At 36.4% G+C, this 18209-nt stretch overlaps 1 protein-coding gene across 1 annotated transcript in view; it reads right to left on the reverse strand.

Moving 5' to 3' along the window:
• The window catches only part of SPATA48 (spermatogenesis associated 48), a 72128-nt gene that overhangs the window by 11661 nt on the left and 42258 nt on the right, over positions 1-18209 (reverse strand). The window contains exons 5-7 of the mRNA XM_003797758.1: positions 17440-17507; positions 7669-7710; positions 6476-6586 (exon numbers count right to left, since the gene is read on the reverse strand). Of these exons, the coding sequence (XP_003797806.1) occupies positions 6476-6586; positions 7669-7710; positions 17440-17507 (221 nt within the window). The remainder of the gene's footprint in view (positions 1-6475; positions 6587-7668; positions 7711-17439; positions 17508-18209) is intronic.

Below are 18209 nucleotides of genomic sequence, written 5' to 3' on the forward strand. Positions count from 1 at the left end.
ACCTTGCAGGTGGTTTGTGTTGGGGATCTGGTTGTTTGGGGGAACTGATTAATGTTCCTGGGACTTTCTGACATGGACAACTAGATACATGTTATTATGGGAACAGAATTGATCAAGACTCTGAGAAATTTCTAAGCAGCAGCTGACACCTCTTAAAAGTCATGTATAAAATCCAGCACTGTGCTATTCTCAGTGCCTATGGTCTGTAGGATGGGCCTGGTTTGCTGTTCAAACCATTAAAACTTTTCCTTTCTTGCTGAAATGTTACTTGGTCTTGGTCTCCTTAATTATTCTGGCGATTATCTCAAGTCATCACTGTTTCACCCCCTAACATCCTCACCCATCATCTGCAGTAGTCAGGGTTCTGTGCCTCCTGTGAAGGGGTGCTGGGGTGATGTGATGCAGGTGAAGGGCTGGCAGTGCTCAGCACACAGCAGGTGCAGAATCAGTGTGAGGGGAACCACAAGTGTAGCAGCAGGAAGGCAGGATGGAAAGCAGAGAGGAAATTGGGAATAGGAGTAAGATTGGAAAGGTCCAGCCTTGCACTCCATGGAGTGTCCACCCAGAGGGCTGAGAGAGGGGGAGCTGCAGAGAAATCGAAGAGGACCCAGCTAGAGAAGAAAGCACAGGAGGTCCTTGCCAGTTGGGATTTGTCTGATTTTATTACTCAATGAGAAACACAAATAAAGCTAGAATCATTTTGCAATGAGCTTTGGTCATTGGACCATATTTCTCTGAACATGATAAGATGTTGTGGCCTCAAGATAACTTTTCAGGAATTATAGTTTTATTGTTGTTGTTAGTATCATCTAGGGAACATATTATTTTTTCCTCCTCTGTTCTAAGAATTTTTACTTTTTCCATTTAGGAGATGTGGAAATAACATATTTTAAAACACTTGTTTTGTAGAGGAGGCTGCATCCCCATCAGATAGTTATTTGCTAGAAGTGAAAAGCATGTTGGGTGTGGATTAAGAGCAGGAGCTTGCCCTGGGGATTAAGAGGCCAATTCTGTGGACTTCTCTTCACCACTCAGGAGATGAGTGACCTCCGTCATTTTCTCTGGCCTCAACCTCCTCACCTGAAAAATGGGCCTAGAACTGGTTCTTGGACCTCTGGTCTCATCACACTATTTCAACAACAGAGGAGAGAGTAGATGTGAAAGTTCTCTATGAAGGCAGAAGTGCTGGGCTAATGTAAGGAACTGCTATTCATAGTTATTCTTCAACCTGGTTTGTGGTAAGATTTTTTTTTTCAGCTGCAACACAGCCCAGTGACCTGCAGGGAAGCCTCCTTTTTATATTTCAGACCTTGCCCGGGGCGCCCTGGGGGTCCATTTCAGACAATTCCTCCTGCAAAGGCTTCCTCACAGAAATCTCTGAGTTCAAAAACCACAAGTAAAGATGAAGCAATGTGAGATAAAAGATTACACCTCTGTGGAGGACAGCCCCATGGAGGAAGCTGCTTAGTTTGGCCAAATAAGCCAATGGTGCCTGTGAGTAGCCGGTTTGGGATCACAAAGTGGCTGCACCAGCAGCTCCATCATCTGGGCCTCGGCTTACGTGTACCAGACCTGTTTCTCCTTTGGAAAAAACCAGGAGAGGTGCACGTTGTAAGATCCCAGAGTCCTCCCCTGTGTATGTGTAGGACACACATATCCAGCTCTGACATTTAGAGTCCATTGAAGAAAGGGAAAGCACTCCCAGCAGCTCTTTCCATGGGCTTAGGGAGGACAAAGATTAAGTGCTGCTGGACTGTGACTGCACAGATTTGCCATGACACTTTGGTCAGTAGTCATGTACTGATGACTCATGACTGCAAAGTATAGAAAGTACATGGAACTGTAAAATAATTACTAAAAGGCACCAGACTTCTCTTCAACCTTCATTGAGTCCTGACAAAAAATATGGATCTTGCATTAAAGAAAAGGACAAAAAAAAATCTGATAAAAAGGAGAGGAGGAAATCTTTATCTCCATCTTACCTAATTTTTTGTGCTTAACACAGGCTATGAGTGGGGTTTGAAATAACTTAAAGGACTTGGAAAAATGGACTTGGACCCACACTGATGTAAATTATTGGTGATTTATTCTCACCTGCGCAGGGAGCCATTGTCCTAAGACAAGCGGCCCCGAAGTGTAGGGTTTTTTTGTCTTTTATACCCTTTTTTGTGTACAAGAAATGTTGCCATTGGCAGAGCACCGTTGGCAGGGTTACAGTTTGGGTTTACAGTTTAGGTATCAATGGTTACAGCTTGGGTGGCAGTGGTTAAGGTAGCAATGGTTACAGTTCAGATAGCAGTAGTCACAGTTTGGGTAACAAAGGTTACAGCTCTGTTCCTGGCAACCTTAGGGGGAAGAAGAGGGCCTGGGAATGGCCTGAGAAGCATGTTCTCTGCCACCCTGGAGGGGGCGGGCATGGGAATGGGCTGGGTTGCAACAGGTTGAATTCATATCATTTAAAAAAAAAAAAAAAACCTTCCTGAACAGTACACAGCTCAACAATACATGTGTGTTGAAGAAATAAACAATGCTGAAATAAATTTCAGCAAAGCTAATGCTGAAATTCAATAATGCCTATTGAGCCCAATGGATATTTTGGATTTTCTTAATCTCAAATCACAAGTGAGGAAGTGCAGTAGAAGCCACATTAATATTTTGACCTTCTTAGCTCCAAATATCATTTAATAGTTGGGTATGCTTACCAAATTAAAAAAAAATTTTAAATTTAACAAGAAAACTCAGGCAATAATTCCATGTTGTAGGGATGCATTCTACAGGAATGCCTGCATAAATGTGAAAAAGGTTGTTTTCATTATTTTGTTTACAGTAGGAAAAATACTTTGGTCAGGACTTGGGGGTAGAATACTATGAGGCCAGTAAGAAGATGTTTACATGGGAAGAATGACCAGCACGCCTCTAGTCTTGCACACGCATGGCACACACAGCACACGCAGCACGCACAGCCCACACATGCACACACGGTGTGCACGGCACACATGGCACACACATGCACACATGGCATACACGGCACACACAGAACACACATGCACACACATGCATGCATGGCACGCACAGCAGGAAGAGCACACGCGGCACACACAGCACACGTGGCACACACATGCATACGTGGCACACGCGGCACACACAGCACACGCGGCACACACGGCACACGCGGCACACACGGCACACGTGGCACACACGGCACACGTGGCACACACAGCACACGTGGCACACACATGCATACGTGGCACACACGGCACACACATGCAACACGACTGCACACGCACACACGGCACACGCGGCACACACAGCACACGTGGCACACACATGCATACGTGGCACACACGGCACACACATGCACGTACACTGCACACACACTGCACATGTTCAAAGATACCCAGTGAAAGGAATCTAAAAATAAACTGAACTTTTAATATTAGGATTGAAAATGGAAACAATATTTTCCTTTCCACACTTTAAAAATTGCCTTTATAACGAACATACTTGGAAGAAAAAAATAAGGTGATGTTAGATGAGCTTCATTGTGAAGATTAAAGGGGAGCACACATACTGAGCAGAAACACCAGCTCCCTGTACGTTTATATAATTCCACCAGAAAACGATTTAACAATAAATTTAAGAATGTTTATATATAGGTGGAAATGAAGTCTTTGTGCAATTTTTAAATTGCACATGAACTTTATGGCCACCATGTATTTGGACCCAGAATGCATTTCAAGGAGTATTCCTTAAGTTTATTCAAATAACTCCAAATGATGAAAGATTCATGTAAAAAGAATTTGAGAACATTATCATGGCAAAAACAGGAAGTAATTTACTAATGTAACTTAAATGAATGAGGCAATTCCAGGACGTCTACACAAACAGAAATGATGCTGAGTTCATAAAGACATGTACCCACCACTATGTTGTAATGTTACGGCAGCAAAAATACTCTGTGTAGTGTGGGCATAGTTGTATAAATATACAAAAGACAGACTCGAAGGTGCATATTACAGATGGAAATAGACCAAAATGTTAACAATGGTTGTGCTTTTATGTGAGAGTTTGGTGACATTTTTATTATATTAATTTTTCTGTAATTAATTTTTTGCTATAATGATCAGATTCAGTTCTACAACAAAAATAACAAACTATTTTTTAAACTGTTAGCATAATCACCACCAATACATATAAAAAGCACTGGACATGTTGGATGATTCAATGACCAGAAAACAAAATCATCCCATGAGAAAAGTTTGAAAAACTTTAAATCCCTGGAAAATCTATAATTCCAGCAATGGGACTGATTGAACTCAGGAGTCAGCAGCCTTGACCCCTCGTGGAGCTGGGCTTCCTTTGGAGGTGTAGGGGTGTGGCCAAACATGAGGAAAACCATGAAGATGATCACACACCAATATTTTTCTCACCAAGAAAATTTGAGGTGAGAAAATTCAGGAAGAGTCACATTTGTGTTTAAGATGGTATCCTTTTCCTACTTGGCACAAAGAAAGCTTACACATTTCTGAGTTTTGGTCTCTATGCAAACGACATATTCTATGTACTCTGTATTGTGCCTTTGGCTCAATGTAGTATTGTGAAAACTACACATGCTGCTGTATCTTTTTCAATCTATAAATATTGCATTATACAAAAGGAAAACATTTCCTTGTGTTAAAAGATTAAGATTCTGTTAAAAAGGGAAAACTTTGCAACCTTGGAGGCCCTCTAGTGCCCAAATCCGATAAGTATACTTAATGCCTTCAGTTCTTTTACAGGATCCATTCATAATTTTATTTCCTTATAAACAAAAATTAACAGCAAGATGAGATAGAATGCTACTCTCCTAAATTGATTTGAGTTAAATTTCATGTTCTTACATCAATTTTTGAAAATTCTACCAGACTACTCTTCATGACCTTTGAAGAACAATTCAAAAGAATATGTTTTGATTCATTAGAAGAATATTTCTCATTAAAAAATCTCAAAATGAAAACATGTTTCAAATAAGAAATATTATTAAATATTTGTGCCTGAAAAATATTTTAAAATTGGTTTTATTATAATATTCTTCCTTTAATATTTTTAGAATTATCACATTTAATAGTAATGATTTCCTTGTGGAATTTATGAAAGAAACTTACCAACTGGCTCCTTCCTCAGGATTCAGCATGTGACAGGCTTCAAGTTCATTATGTGTGAAAGTGATTAACTATGCTTCAAAAATGCTAAACTGAGTTTTCAATTGGATTTATTTCATCTTTCTTTATATTATGATTATTTGTGTACAGAGCTTATCCATCCACCAAGGTTTTAACTACTTGAAAAACGTTTGCCTTTTTAATCTTTATATCACTATAGTTCTTAGCACAGTACTTCATTTTTTTAAATGATATTTTCATGGAATTAGGCAGACTCATTAGATTCTTCAGTGAGATAGGTCACAAAGCTATATTTTAAAACTAAAGTGAGTTTTTTTAGTTTGGCCAAGTAGCACAAAATAGTTAACATAGAAAACATCAAAATTATTGTAGAAGACAGTAATGTATTTAACAAGCAACAGAATATGTCTGAAGGACAGCTGATGTGAAATTTAACTAGTTTGTCTCATGGGCAAAACTGATCTTTTAGAAAGAAAAGAAATTGATTAACCTTTAAAATACTATGGTGACTCATGCTATTGCCATGCACAAAAACTGCAGGATTTCCCAATCATTATACAAACCAATGATACAATGTCTCTGATGCTTGACAGCTCAGTGGCATGACGAGAAGAGAGGATTTCAGCTTTGAGCCTGTCTTATGAACCCTAGAGCAGTAATTTAATCTTACTGAGCCTCAGCACACACACACACTATGGGCAAAAGTGTGTGTGTAAATATATAAAAATATATTTATAATAAGTATAAAATCATAAACATATATTTCATAACATATATAAGCATATCTATTATATATATAAAGATTATGGTGACAAATTTCAAACACCAAAGCATGGTACACACTGATCTTATGTTATCTCCTTGCCTCTGACAGCAAACAATTTGTAGGGTTACTGGACTATGCCTGTCATCTACCCAGACCAATGTCCTGGAAAGCCCTGACAAGCCACATATCTTCTTTTTGAAAAAGAGCCCAGTTCTATCTTTACTAATGCTACCTTTACTAATGATTTGCTACTGATTGTCTCAGAATATGTTTAGCGACACAATCAGTGTCTCAAACTTTATTGATCCTCTGCAAACACCTTTCTTGGTTTCAGATGAAGAAACTGTGATCAGAGAGATGAAGTGATGGGTGAATCAGTCCCCAGACTTGTAATCTCCTGTGTGACAAACTATATTTCCTTCAGGAAACAGCTCTTCTTAAGCTATGCTCAATAACAGGCCATTTTGTATTCCTTCATATATGATAAAGCCCATCATCATTTTCATTTTTAATAATAAAAAGTGAAATAATTACAAGTGAGACTCACCAACTTGTGTTGGTATAATAGTGAGGCCTAGAGCACCGAGGTTCAGCCAGAGATGCCATGTCTCCATAGGGGTTGTCAACATCATCTGCATTTGTAGACTGCACGTGACCACTGTTTGGGTGGAAAGAGCCATATATTTCTTGATAAGAAACATAGAAGAAGCAGTGGACAGTGTTCTAACTTCCATAGGAAAATGAATTTGTCAAAAGAGATCCAAAGCTCAAAACACAAAACATTAAAGTATTGATGATGAAACAATTTTCTTTAAAAACATAAAGGTGATTTGCTCTTCTTTAAAGCAGGAGATTCCCCGCTATTTGGTCTCAAGTTTGAGCAAGAATGAGGGTAATAGCTGTTTTGCCTTTAAAGCATGAGCAACTAGTAACATGTCCCTGGAGACTTTAGAGAAAATCCAAGAGGCTGAGCTGATGCCAGTCAGTGTCCCAAGGGCTTCAGATGCCACTAGTAGGAACACTGGTCAACTCCATTGTAGAGCAGAAGAGGCAACAGTGATGAGGGAGGGAGGACAAGGAGCAAAGTTTTGGACCTCTCCTCCATGTTCTTGAATCAACTTTGTTCCGAGGTTATTCTTCCATCTAAAAAAGGGACTACCCAAAATGTACTTCTTTGTCATCCATGGAAAGTCGGATTTAAACATGGAAAAATAAGAGGAGGCTCTTCTTTCTCTTTAGTGTTAATCAGCAACCATCCCTTCCACATCAATTATAAATAGCAGTCATTTTGGTTGAAATATCCAAATAGTAGCAGCATTCAAGATATTTTATTTCATTAGATACCCATTTGAAAAAATAAACAAAATATACCCCTCTTCTTTTCTTTTTCTTTTCAAACTGAAATTAAACCTTCAGTGGAACCCCTGACATTAAATAAATATTGTGTCAGGAAATATTAGATATCAGTTATAATGTACACAAGTAATTAAAGTTATTGTAAAATGTGAATTGCAAACATAAATGAGCTGAAAGGCAGAACAACTTAAGTAGATCTAGTATTTTTTTTTGTAGAGACAGAGTTTTACTTTATTGCCCTCAGTAGAGTGCCATGGTATCACATAGCTCACAGCAACCTCCAACTCCTGGGCTTAGGTGATTCTCTTGCCTCAGCCTCCCAAGTAGCTGGGACTACAGGCACGTAGGTCTAGTATTTTTAAAATATTGAGAAACATTACTTACGTATACAAAGGAATGTATTTACTTCGAGAACTTGGACTCACACTTAAGAAAAAAGAGAAAACATAAATAGTTGAATTATTGGTATTAAGATAATAAGCATTAAATAATTACTGTATTTTTCTAATTAAAAAGTGTTTGGGTGGGGATGGGAAGAGCTAAGAAAGGAAAGAAGGGAGAGAGTGGGGAGTCAAGGGATGTGGTACACCTTTTGGGGGGAGGGACACAAATATAAGAGGGTCCTTATCTAACAAAAGCAATTAATGTAACCTGCTTCTCTGTACCTTCCATGAATCCCCAACAATAAAAAAAAAAAATGTGTTTAGAGCTATGGACTAAGAATTGGTCTCTTCAAGTTTTCAATTTTAAATAGAAATTATTTAAAGATATATTTTTGCCTTTTCTAGGATGTCATATACATGGAACCATACATAACATAGCATTTGGGGTCTGGCTTCTTCCATTGAGTAATGTGTATTTAAGATTCATCACTATTGTTGGGTGTTGCATTTGTTCTTTTTCATTGTTAAATACATACTATTCCATTATATGGGTATATTCTAGTATGTTTATCCATTCACTTGCTGAAGGGAATTTTCTTGTTTCTAGGTTTTGGAGATGATAAATGATTCTGTTAGAACATTCACACATAAGTTTTTGTGTGGACTTATGGGAGCAACACTATTAATATGTAGAGGAACATTCCAGGGTGAACATTACCCTCAAGAATTCTAGGGTAGGTTGGCACCTGTAGTTCAAAGGAGTAGGGTGCCAGCCCCATATACTCATATACTGGAGGTAGGGGGTTCAAACCTGGCCCTGGCCAAAAACGTCAAAAAAAAAAAAAAAAAGAATTCTGGGGTATAGCAAGATTATGGAGTATATACATTAACTAAGGTAGATTTTCATTGGAGCTGATTTGCCACCAAAAAAACCCCCATTGAATCTATATAAAAATATTATCATCTAAGTGAGCTATCCAGTATTTTACTACATGATATATGTTAAAAATGCTAGTAAAGTTTTTTTTTAATTAACATTCACATAGTAAGAATTAGTACTAATTTTTTTTTTAAAAAACATATAAATGGGATTATCTTTTTGGGGGGTTATCAAGATGACTGACCAGAGACTCCAACCACCAGATTGACTCTTGAAGAAGGAAAAGTTTTAGATAAAAAAGTAAAACTAACAATCCTAGTATGGGTGTGATTCTGAGGGGTAAGTGCCAGAAACTACAGGAAAGTCCACAGGAAGAAGGTGTGCAGCAGAACAAGAAAGAGCAAAAGAACAGCAGGGAATGACCCTAGAGAGACTTGTACCTCAGCAAGAAGGTACCATAAGGTTACTGAAAACTCAGACCCTAGAATCAAAGAAGAACAAAGGTAAAGAGGAAAATAGAGAAGAATGAAAAAGAAGGAAATAAAATAAAAAGAAACAAGCAAGAGGAGAACTCAGCAATAAAACCTCTGACAACATGAAGAACCACACCAGATCATCCTCCCCAAAGGATCACAATGGAGCTACTGCAGAACATTTAAACTACAAAAAAACTGTGGAAATGATAGAAATGGAATTCAGATTATGGATGGCAAATATGATGAAGGGAATTGAACAGAAAGTAGAAAACCACCAAAAAGACACTCAAAATATATTTCAACCAATAAACAAAATGAAAGAAAAAGTCTCCAAGGATCTAGGCCAAATTAGAAAGGATATAACAGAGCTTAAAGAATTGAAGGAGGCAGTAGGGGAATTTCAAAATATACTAAAAAGTTTGAATAATCGATTACATGGAGAAGAAAGAATCTCAGAACTTGAACACAAGCCATTTAAAGAGGCAGGAAAAAAGGGAGTAAAAGCAGAGCAATTTCTTAGAGAGTTGTGGGACTACATCAAGCATACAATTGTACAAAGTAGAGATGTTCCTGAAGGAGAAGAAGAGAGTCCCCAAAGCATGGAAGCTTTAGTAGATATTATGTGGATAACTATGAAACTCTGAGGCAGACTGTGATATAGTCCATTATTTCACTTCAAGAAACATGATTGACAGTGTCCTTTCTGATTCATCTGTGCAAATATTGACTTGCGCTTATCAGTATTGCTAGAACAATGTCACATGTTTCTGTCTGTGTGGATTTTATGTTTCTTGATTTTTATGTATCTCATAACTTTTGTAATGACCCACAATATAGCTGAGAATTTAACAAGCATTGCCAAAGATCCAGACATAAACCTTCTAGATGGATATTAAGCCCTAGATTGACTCAATTCTAACAAAGCATCTCCTAGACATGTTGTAGTTAAACTAGCGAAAGTCAGAATGAAAGAGAAAAATTTGCAAGCAACCAAGTGTAAGCAGCAGCTGACATACAAGGGAAAACCTATCAGGTTAACAGCTGATTTCTCCACAGAAACTGTACAGGCCAGAAGAGAGTGGGCCCCAACCTTCAATATTCTCAAACAAAACAACTTCCAGCCTAGGATTCTGTATCCTGAAAAACTAAGTTTCATATTCGATGGAGAAATCAAATCTTCTATTGATGAGCAACCACTGAGGAAATTTGCCACTATAGGACCTGATATTTAGGAAGTAATCAGAGCATATTATACAAAGACCAACACAATGGACCCCTGACAAAGTAAAGGTACCCAGAAACTAAAGGACAATGATAAGCATCCACATAGCCAAAGTAATAAGACAAGCCAATAAAGCCCCACATAACAAGATAAACAGAATTCCACCCTACTTAACAATTATCCCAATAAATGTGAATGGGTTGAATTTCCCACTGAAGAGACACAGACTAGCTGACTGGATTAAAAATCAATACAGGTCAAGTATATGTCATCTTCAGGAACTGCATCTAAATCCAAGGACAAATCAAGACTCAGGGTGAAGTATTGGAAAACAATATTCCAAAAGAAATCTGGAGTTGAAATTCTTATTGTAGACTCAGTTAACTTTAAGGCAATGGAAGTAAAGAAATACAAAGATGAAAACTATATACTAATCAAGGGAACAATTGAATAAGAAGATATTTCAATCCTAAATATTTATGCACCCAATTCAAGCACTCCCAGATTTATAAAGCAAAACCTACTTGGTCTGAACAACAACACTGTAATAGCTGGTCATTCAATACCCCACTGATGGAATTGGACAGAAACCTCCAAGCAGAAACCAAAGGAACATTAAACTTAGACATAACTCTGTAACTCATATTCTGTATATGTGTGTAAATGTGTTTAATAGACATATACAGAATATTTCATCCCCATAAAACTGAATACACATTTTTCTCATCAGCTTATGGATTATTCTCTAAGATCAATCATATTCTAGGATATGGATAAAGCTGCAACAAATTCTAAAAATACAAATTATACCTTTTATCTTTACAGATCACAGAGAAATAAAAGTAGAACTCAATTCAAATGGAAATACTCATCTTCATACAACATCATGGAAATTAAACAACCTACTGCTGAGCAATATCTGGGTCAAGGAAGAGATAAAAAAGGAAATCATTAGTTTCCTTGAGCAAAATGACAATGAGTCCACAAGCTTTCAACATCTATGTGATATTGCAAGATCAATACTAAGAGGGAAATTCATAGCATTAAATGCACCTATCCAGAAATCAGAAGGACTGTGACTCAGCAATCTAATTAATCTTCTCAAGGAACTGGAAAAGGAAGAGCATTCCAACATCAAACCCAGCAGAAAAAAAGAAATAACCAAAATCAGATCAAAACTAAATGAAATCACAAACAAAACAACCATTCAGAAGATTAATGAATCAAAGAGTTGGTTCTTTGAAAAGATAAATAAAATTGATGCACTCTTGGCCATGTTAACCAGAAACAGAAAAGTAAGATCTTTTATAAACTCAATCAGAAATGAAAAAGAAGAAATAACAACAGACAACACAGAAATACAAAATATCATCACTTAATACTATAAAAATCACTATGTTCAGAAATTTGAAAACATAGAGGAAATGTGCAAATTCCTGGAATTACACAACCTTCCAACACTGAACCAGGAAGAAATAGAACTCTTCAGCAGAGCAATATCAAGCACTGAAATTGAAACAAAATACAGAAGTGTCCAACAACAACAACAAAAATGTCCCAGACCAGATAGTTTCACACCAGTATTCTACCAAAATTTCAAAGAAGAGTTTTTACCTATATTGTAGAATCTATTTCAAAATGGAATCCTCCCCAGCTCCTTCTATGAAGCAAATATTGCCTTGGTAGCAAAGCCAGGAAAGCACTCCACAAAAAGAAAACCACAATCCAATATCATTAATGAATATTGATGCAAAAATATTCAATAAAATTTTAGCAAACAGAATTCAGCTACACATCAAAAAATAATTCATCACAACTAGGTGGGACTCATCACAGGGATGCAAGTTTTGTTCAACATACACAAGTCTATAAATGTAATTCACCGCATAAACAGAAGTAAAAACAAAGATCATACAATCCTCTCAAGAGATACAGAAAAGGCATTTGACAAAATTCAGCATCCTTTTTTGATAAGGATACTTAAGAAAATTGGCATAGATGGGGCATTCTTTAAAATGACAAAAGTCATCTATGACAAACCTGCAACCAACATCATACTGAATGGAGAAAAACTAAAAGCATTACTGCTTAGAAATGGAAACAGACAAGCATTTCCACTATTGCTACTACTATTCAACATAGTGCTGGAAATCCTAGCCAATGCAATCAGACAAAACAAGGATATCAAGGGAATCCAAATGGGGACAGAGGAGGTCAAGCTATCTATCTATCACTCCCTAGGGAAGATATGATTTTATACTTAGAAAATTCTAAGGATTCAACCACAAGACTCCTGTAGGTGCTTGAGAAATACAGAAAATTCACAGGACATAAAATCTATGTTCATCAGTAGCCTTTATATACACCAACAACAGTCAAATAAAAATCAAAGAAAAGATATAATACCCTTCACAGTGGTATCAAAGAAAATGAAATGCCTTGGATTATATTTAAGAAAGGATGTGAAGGATCTCTACAGAGATAATTATGAAACACTGAGAAAGGAAATAGCAGAGGATGTTAACAGATGAGGGAACATATCATGTTCATGGTTTGGAAGAATTAACATTGTTTAATTTACATTTGCTTGTCCATTGTTTAAATGGACATTTAAACATTTACTACCCAAAGCAATCTACAGATCTAATGCAATTTCTATTAAAATTCCAAAGTCATACTTTGAAGACCTTAAACAGTAGTGCTGCATTTTATATGAACCAGAATAAAACCCAAATAGCCAATGCAGTTATACAAAATATGGACAAATCTGGAGGTACCACTTTATCAGATTTCAGGTTATACTATGAATATAGTGATCAAAACAGCATGTTATTTGGATAAATATAGAGATATCGGTCTATGGAACATAGTAGAGAATGCAGAAGTGAAACCAGTTCATATCACCATTTAATCTTTGACATAGTAAACCAAAGTATACACTGGGAAAAAGAATTCCTATTCAATAAAAGGGTTTGGGAAAACTTAGCCACATGTAAAAGACCAAAAATGGACCTACATGCACCTCTCACCACTTGCAAAAATTGACTCACAGGAAAAAAAAATATATTGGCTCACAGTGAATAAAAGATTTAAATCTAAGACACAAAACTAAAAATCCCAGAAGAAAATGTGGGAAAAACTCTTAATGTTACTGGGGAAAAAATTTATGAAGAAGACCCCACTGGTATTCAGGCAGCAACAAAAATAAGTAAATGGGAACCAATCAATTTTAAAAGTTTCTGCAGAGGTAAGGACACAATCAACAAGGCAAAGATAGGAGAAGATTAACATGCTATGAATCTAACACAGAGCTAAACTAAAATCTACAAATAACTCAAGCAAATCAACAAGAAAACTAATAACCTCACTGGGAAGAGAAATAGAGACATTTCTCATGAGGGCAGACAAATAGCAACCCCAAACACATGAAAAAATGCTCACCATTCCTAATGATCAGAGAAATGCAAATCAAAGCATTTTGAGATATTATCTAACTCCCCTGAGAATGGCCCACCTCATAAAGTCCCAAAGCTGATACTGTCATGGGTGTAGAGAGAACGCTCATGCACTATTGGAGGGACTGCAAAGTAGTACAGCCTTTATGGAAAGAAGTATAGAGATTCCTCAATTAAAAGCAGACCTACCATTTGATCCTAAAATCCCTTTATTAGGTATCTACTCATTTTCATTCAAATGTTTATAGCACAATTCACACTTGCAAAGATGTGGAAACAACTCAAGTGCTTTTCAACTATGAATGGATTAATAAATTATAGCATATGCATAACATGGAATACTGTTCAGCCCTAAAAGATGGAGATTTTGTATCTTTTGTAACAACCTGGATGGAGTTGGAGAATATTTTCCTAAGCAAAGTATCACAAGAATAAAAAAGCAGGGATCACATATACTTAGTACTAAATTGAAACTAGTAGATTAAGAACTACATGCTCACATGAGAGAAAAAATTAATTAAATTCAAATAAGGGGGAGGAGGACTAAAGAGCTGCATAAGTTTGCACCCAATGGTTACATTGCATGGTATACTTCCTTGGGGGAAGGATAGCACTATAGCTCAGCCTTTAACCTTATCAAAGCAAACTGCATATTCTAATTGTATGTACCCTCATTTTAATTTAATTTAATTTAAAGAATGAGCTTATCAACAATGTCAATGTACTGCATATATTGGAATCTTACATTTTTTGACTATTTCAATCTATTACTTAAATTATTACCATTTACTACAACATGCAATTAGGGCATTTAACACATTTTGCAAAAATAATTTTAAGTAATCTTTATCAAAAATCTATCAAAAATCAATATTTTTTTAGATATAGCTCAACAAAATGTTTTCTTGAGAAGACTCAATATTCTACTCAATATTTTCACTATTTGCATTTCCAAATTCAGCAGTCAAATTTGATTATGGCTTTGTATATTTCACTTCATTATTCTTTTATCTTCTAATAATTAAAAGAATTTCCTTTTAAAGGGTGCTTTATAATGGCTTTATTGAAGAAGTGAAATTGTTAAAGACTTGAAAAATGTTATCCTTAATATTGCTTTTTGGTAACTAAAATTTAGCAGAAACTCTCATTAATTTTGCTGACTGTAGACAAACATATGCATTCTTCTTTGCAATCAAAGGCAACCATAGCTCAGTGAGTAGGGCACTGGCCACATGCACCAATGCTGGCAGATTTGAACCCGGCTTGGGCCAGCTAAAACAACAATGACAACTGCAACAACAACAACAACAACAACAACAACAAATAGCTGGGCACTGTGGCAGGTGCCTGTAGTGTCAGCTACTTGGGAGGCTGAGGCAAGAGAATTGCTTAAGCCCAAGAGTTTGAGGTTGCTGTCAGCTGTGACACTATGGCACTCTATCCAAGGCAACAGCTTAAGACGCTGTCAAAAAAAAAAAAAAAAGGTAAATATAAAATCAAATGCATAAGATTACCCAAACCAGAAAAATCAGATAAAAGTTCAGGGAGCAAAAGACTGAATAATTTTTTCTTAGACCTCTTATGTGATGTTTGTTTATCTCACACTATTCTTTGTAATTGGCTACAGAATTTGCTTGTAACTACTTATTTCTGCTTAAAAATTCCATGTGATTCACTCTTATATTTTCTATTCTATCTGATTTTTGCAAACTTCTGGTTGTGACTCATCACTACAGGTTGTAGGCAACAGCTTCAAACTCTTTATTAAGCTATTCAGTAAAGTCTGCTCATTAAAGGGAACTAGTGTTGCTTATTCATGTTAAGAAAATGGATCTCTAGTTCTTATTACAGGTAAAAGTGCATATCAAGTGGGTTTAAAAGATAAATGTGAAAATAAGAACTTTAAATATTTCAAAAAAAATGTAAGAAAAGGAGAAAGTTTTTATTAATTCCAGGTAGGAAAATTTATTTTAAAAATACACAAAAATAACAAGTTTTGAGGGAAAATATCAATGAATTCAGTTACATTAAAATTCAAAACTTCAGTTTAGCAAAGGGCTCCTTAAAATAGAGAAGTTGTAGACCAGAAGGAGATCATTACCACTAAAGAATTTTTATCCAGAATGTTAAACATAAAAGTGTCTATAATCTCTAAAAGACAGCCCAATAGCATGGATGACAAAATATATGAGCAGGGAAGTTACAGATGTGAAAATCCAAGTAAGTCATAAACCTACCAAAAATTATTATTAGTAACCATATACACATAAACTAAAATTGTAACGAAGTACAATTTAATACTCATTAAGTCTAGAATTTTTTTTTTTTTTTTGGCAGTATTTGGCTGGGGCCGGGTTTGAACCCACCCCCTCCGGTACATGGGGCTGGCACCCTAACTCCTTTGAGTCATAGGTGCTGCCCAAGACTAGAATTTTTTAACCTGAAAATGCCCCAACCTGGACACAGTGTGAAGTGATAGGAACTCAAGCAGCAGTAATGGAAGAGCCCACTGGTAAGCTCATTTGGGGAAGAGTATGTCAGCATTCAAAATGTAGGGAAATACATTTGACCCAGCAATTGTAGACATGCTACATGTACTTAAAACACAGAAATATTTTTATATTAGAGTATGTGAAGGAATATAAACATTGTGCCAACTGCCAAAATATCAGAAAAATTAATTATGAGAGTGGATGAATAAATTGTGGTATATTCATTCAGAGGAAGAGTATACAGCAGAGAAAATGAACACCTGGAGACACAGATGTTAACAGGTGTGAATCTTACAAACATAATTGAAAAAATGTAAGTTTTATAAATATATGTATGATACCATTTACACTGTTTTTTTTTTTGTAGTTTTTGGTTGGAGCTGGGTTTGAACCCACCACCTCGGGTATATGGAGCTGGTGCCCTACTCCTTTGAGCTACAGATGCCACCCTACACTGGGTTTTTAAACAAGGAATGCAATACCACATATTGGTCAACAATAACACATGTGCTTACAGGTTAGAAAGAAAGCATGGAAATGTGAAACATCAAATCCAGAATACTTGTGGTGACCCCTCAGGAAGGTAGGTGTGCTTGGGAGCTGATGCACAGACTACATCATATTCTTATTTACAAATTTAAGAGCATATAAAATAATCCAAAATAAATTTGAAAAATAAAAAGGAAGATGACCTGGGTTGTGAGCTGCAGTAAGAAGAGTCAAAATAGTGAAATTTTCAAAGACAGAAATACCAAGGTTTTTTTAGACTGAATGCACCAAATTACGGACAGGGAAGTATTAGTTTTTATCTTTTATATGAAGTCTAGGGATTTTTGCAATATTATAAAAATTTATATAAAATTGTTTATAAAGCACTCCCTATTTTAAAATAGTTATGGTACATTTATTATCCTCAAATTTAGGGAGGGTAAAGAAAATGAAAGAAAGAAGGTGACATGAGAATATGCCTTTGGGTCATATTCCCAGTCCTAGGGGTCAGTCCAAGCATCTCTGAGGATATGCCCTTTACCCATCCCTCAGTCTAACCCAGGAGCATCAGATTTCTTTCTTTTTTTTTTTTAATGCAGTTTTTTTGGCCAGGGGCTGGGTTTGAACCCGCAACCTCCAGCATACGGAGCTGGCGCCCTACTCATTTGAGCCACAGGTGCCACCCAAGCATCAGATTTCTTAATGATAAATACATGGTGAGAAATCTAGTGATGGAAACTTAGGAGGTGAGAACTTACAAATTAATTGGTTTTACTGGTACCAGGAATGATCTTGTTTGAAATCTGTCCCAGAGTCCACCAACCATCTAAAATGATCATCAAAAATGAATGACAGATATTTAATAAACATGTTATTATAATTTCTGGTATAAAATTCTAATGCCCTTTATAGCTGTTTCCATTATCATATCAAGCCTCAGACTCTCTAGAAAAACCACAGTCCAAACTTCCTTAGCATCTCCTGGGTTTTCTCTGGAGTCACTCCTGGTCCCTGACTGCCAATTTTGCTTTGTTTTCTCATGACTGGAATCTTTTCATTTTCCTCCTTCAGGACTGAAGCCCTTGGGAAAGGTCTGATGCTAGTTGTCGAGCTAGATGCATTCCTACTTGGACCTCTGCAGTCCCAGGCCAGCCTTTCCTTTTAAGCCCAGGGCAGATCTGAGTTTTGAACCTCATCCTAACTGGGGAGGACTTTGGATTGTAGTATAATTTAACACCAAGTAATATGTACTTTTCACAAGATATAGGAGTATTTTAGAGAGCCTTTAAAATAGATGAAACCGCAAGCATTGTTTTAATTGATTTTAACTTCTTTGTAAAATTCTTGGGTTTGAGGGTTTATATTAAACTTATGTTTTTCCTCTCTTATTATCACTTGTCTCTGTAAAAGCTGAATAAATTTTACAAGATAATGTGTGATTCTTAAACTGGGGTCAAAGGACCTCTTGGGGTCTATATTAAGAATTATAATTTGATTTCCTTTGTAACCCCCCAAATTTTATGTATTC

This window comes from Otolemur garnettii, unplaced genomic scaffold (genome assembly GCF_000181295.1).
Source record: "Otolemur garnettii isolate 467f Iridium unplaced genomic scaffold, OtoGar3 scaffold00123, whole genome shotgun sequence".
Lineage (NCBI taxonomy): Eukaryota > Metazoa > Chordata > Mammalia > Primates > Galagidae > Otolemur > Otolemur garnettii.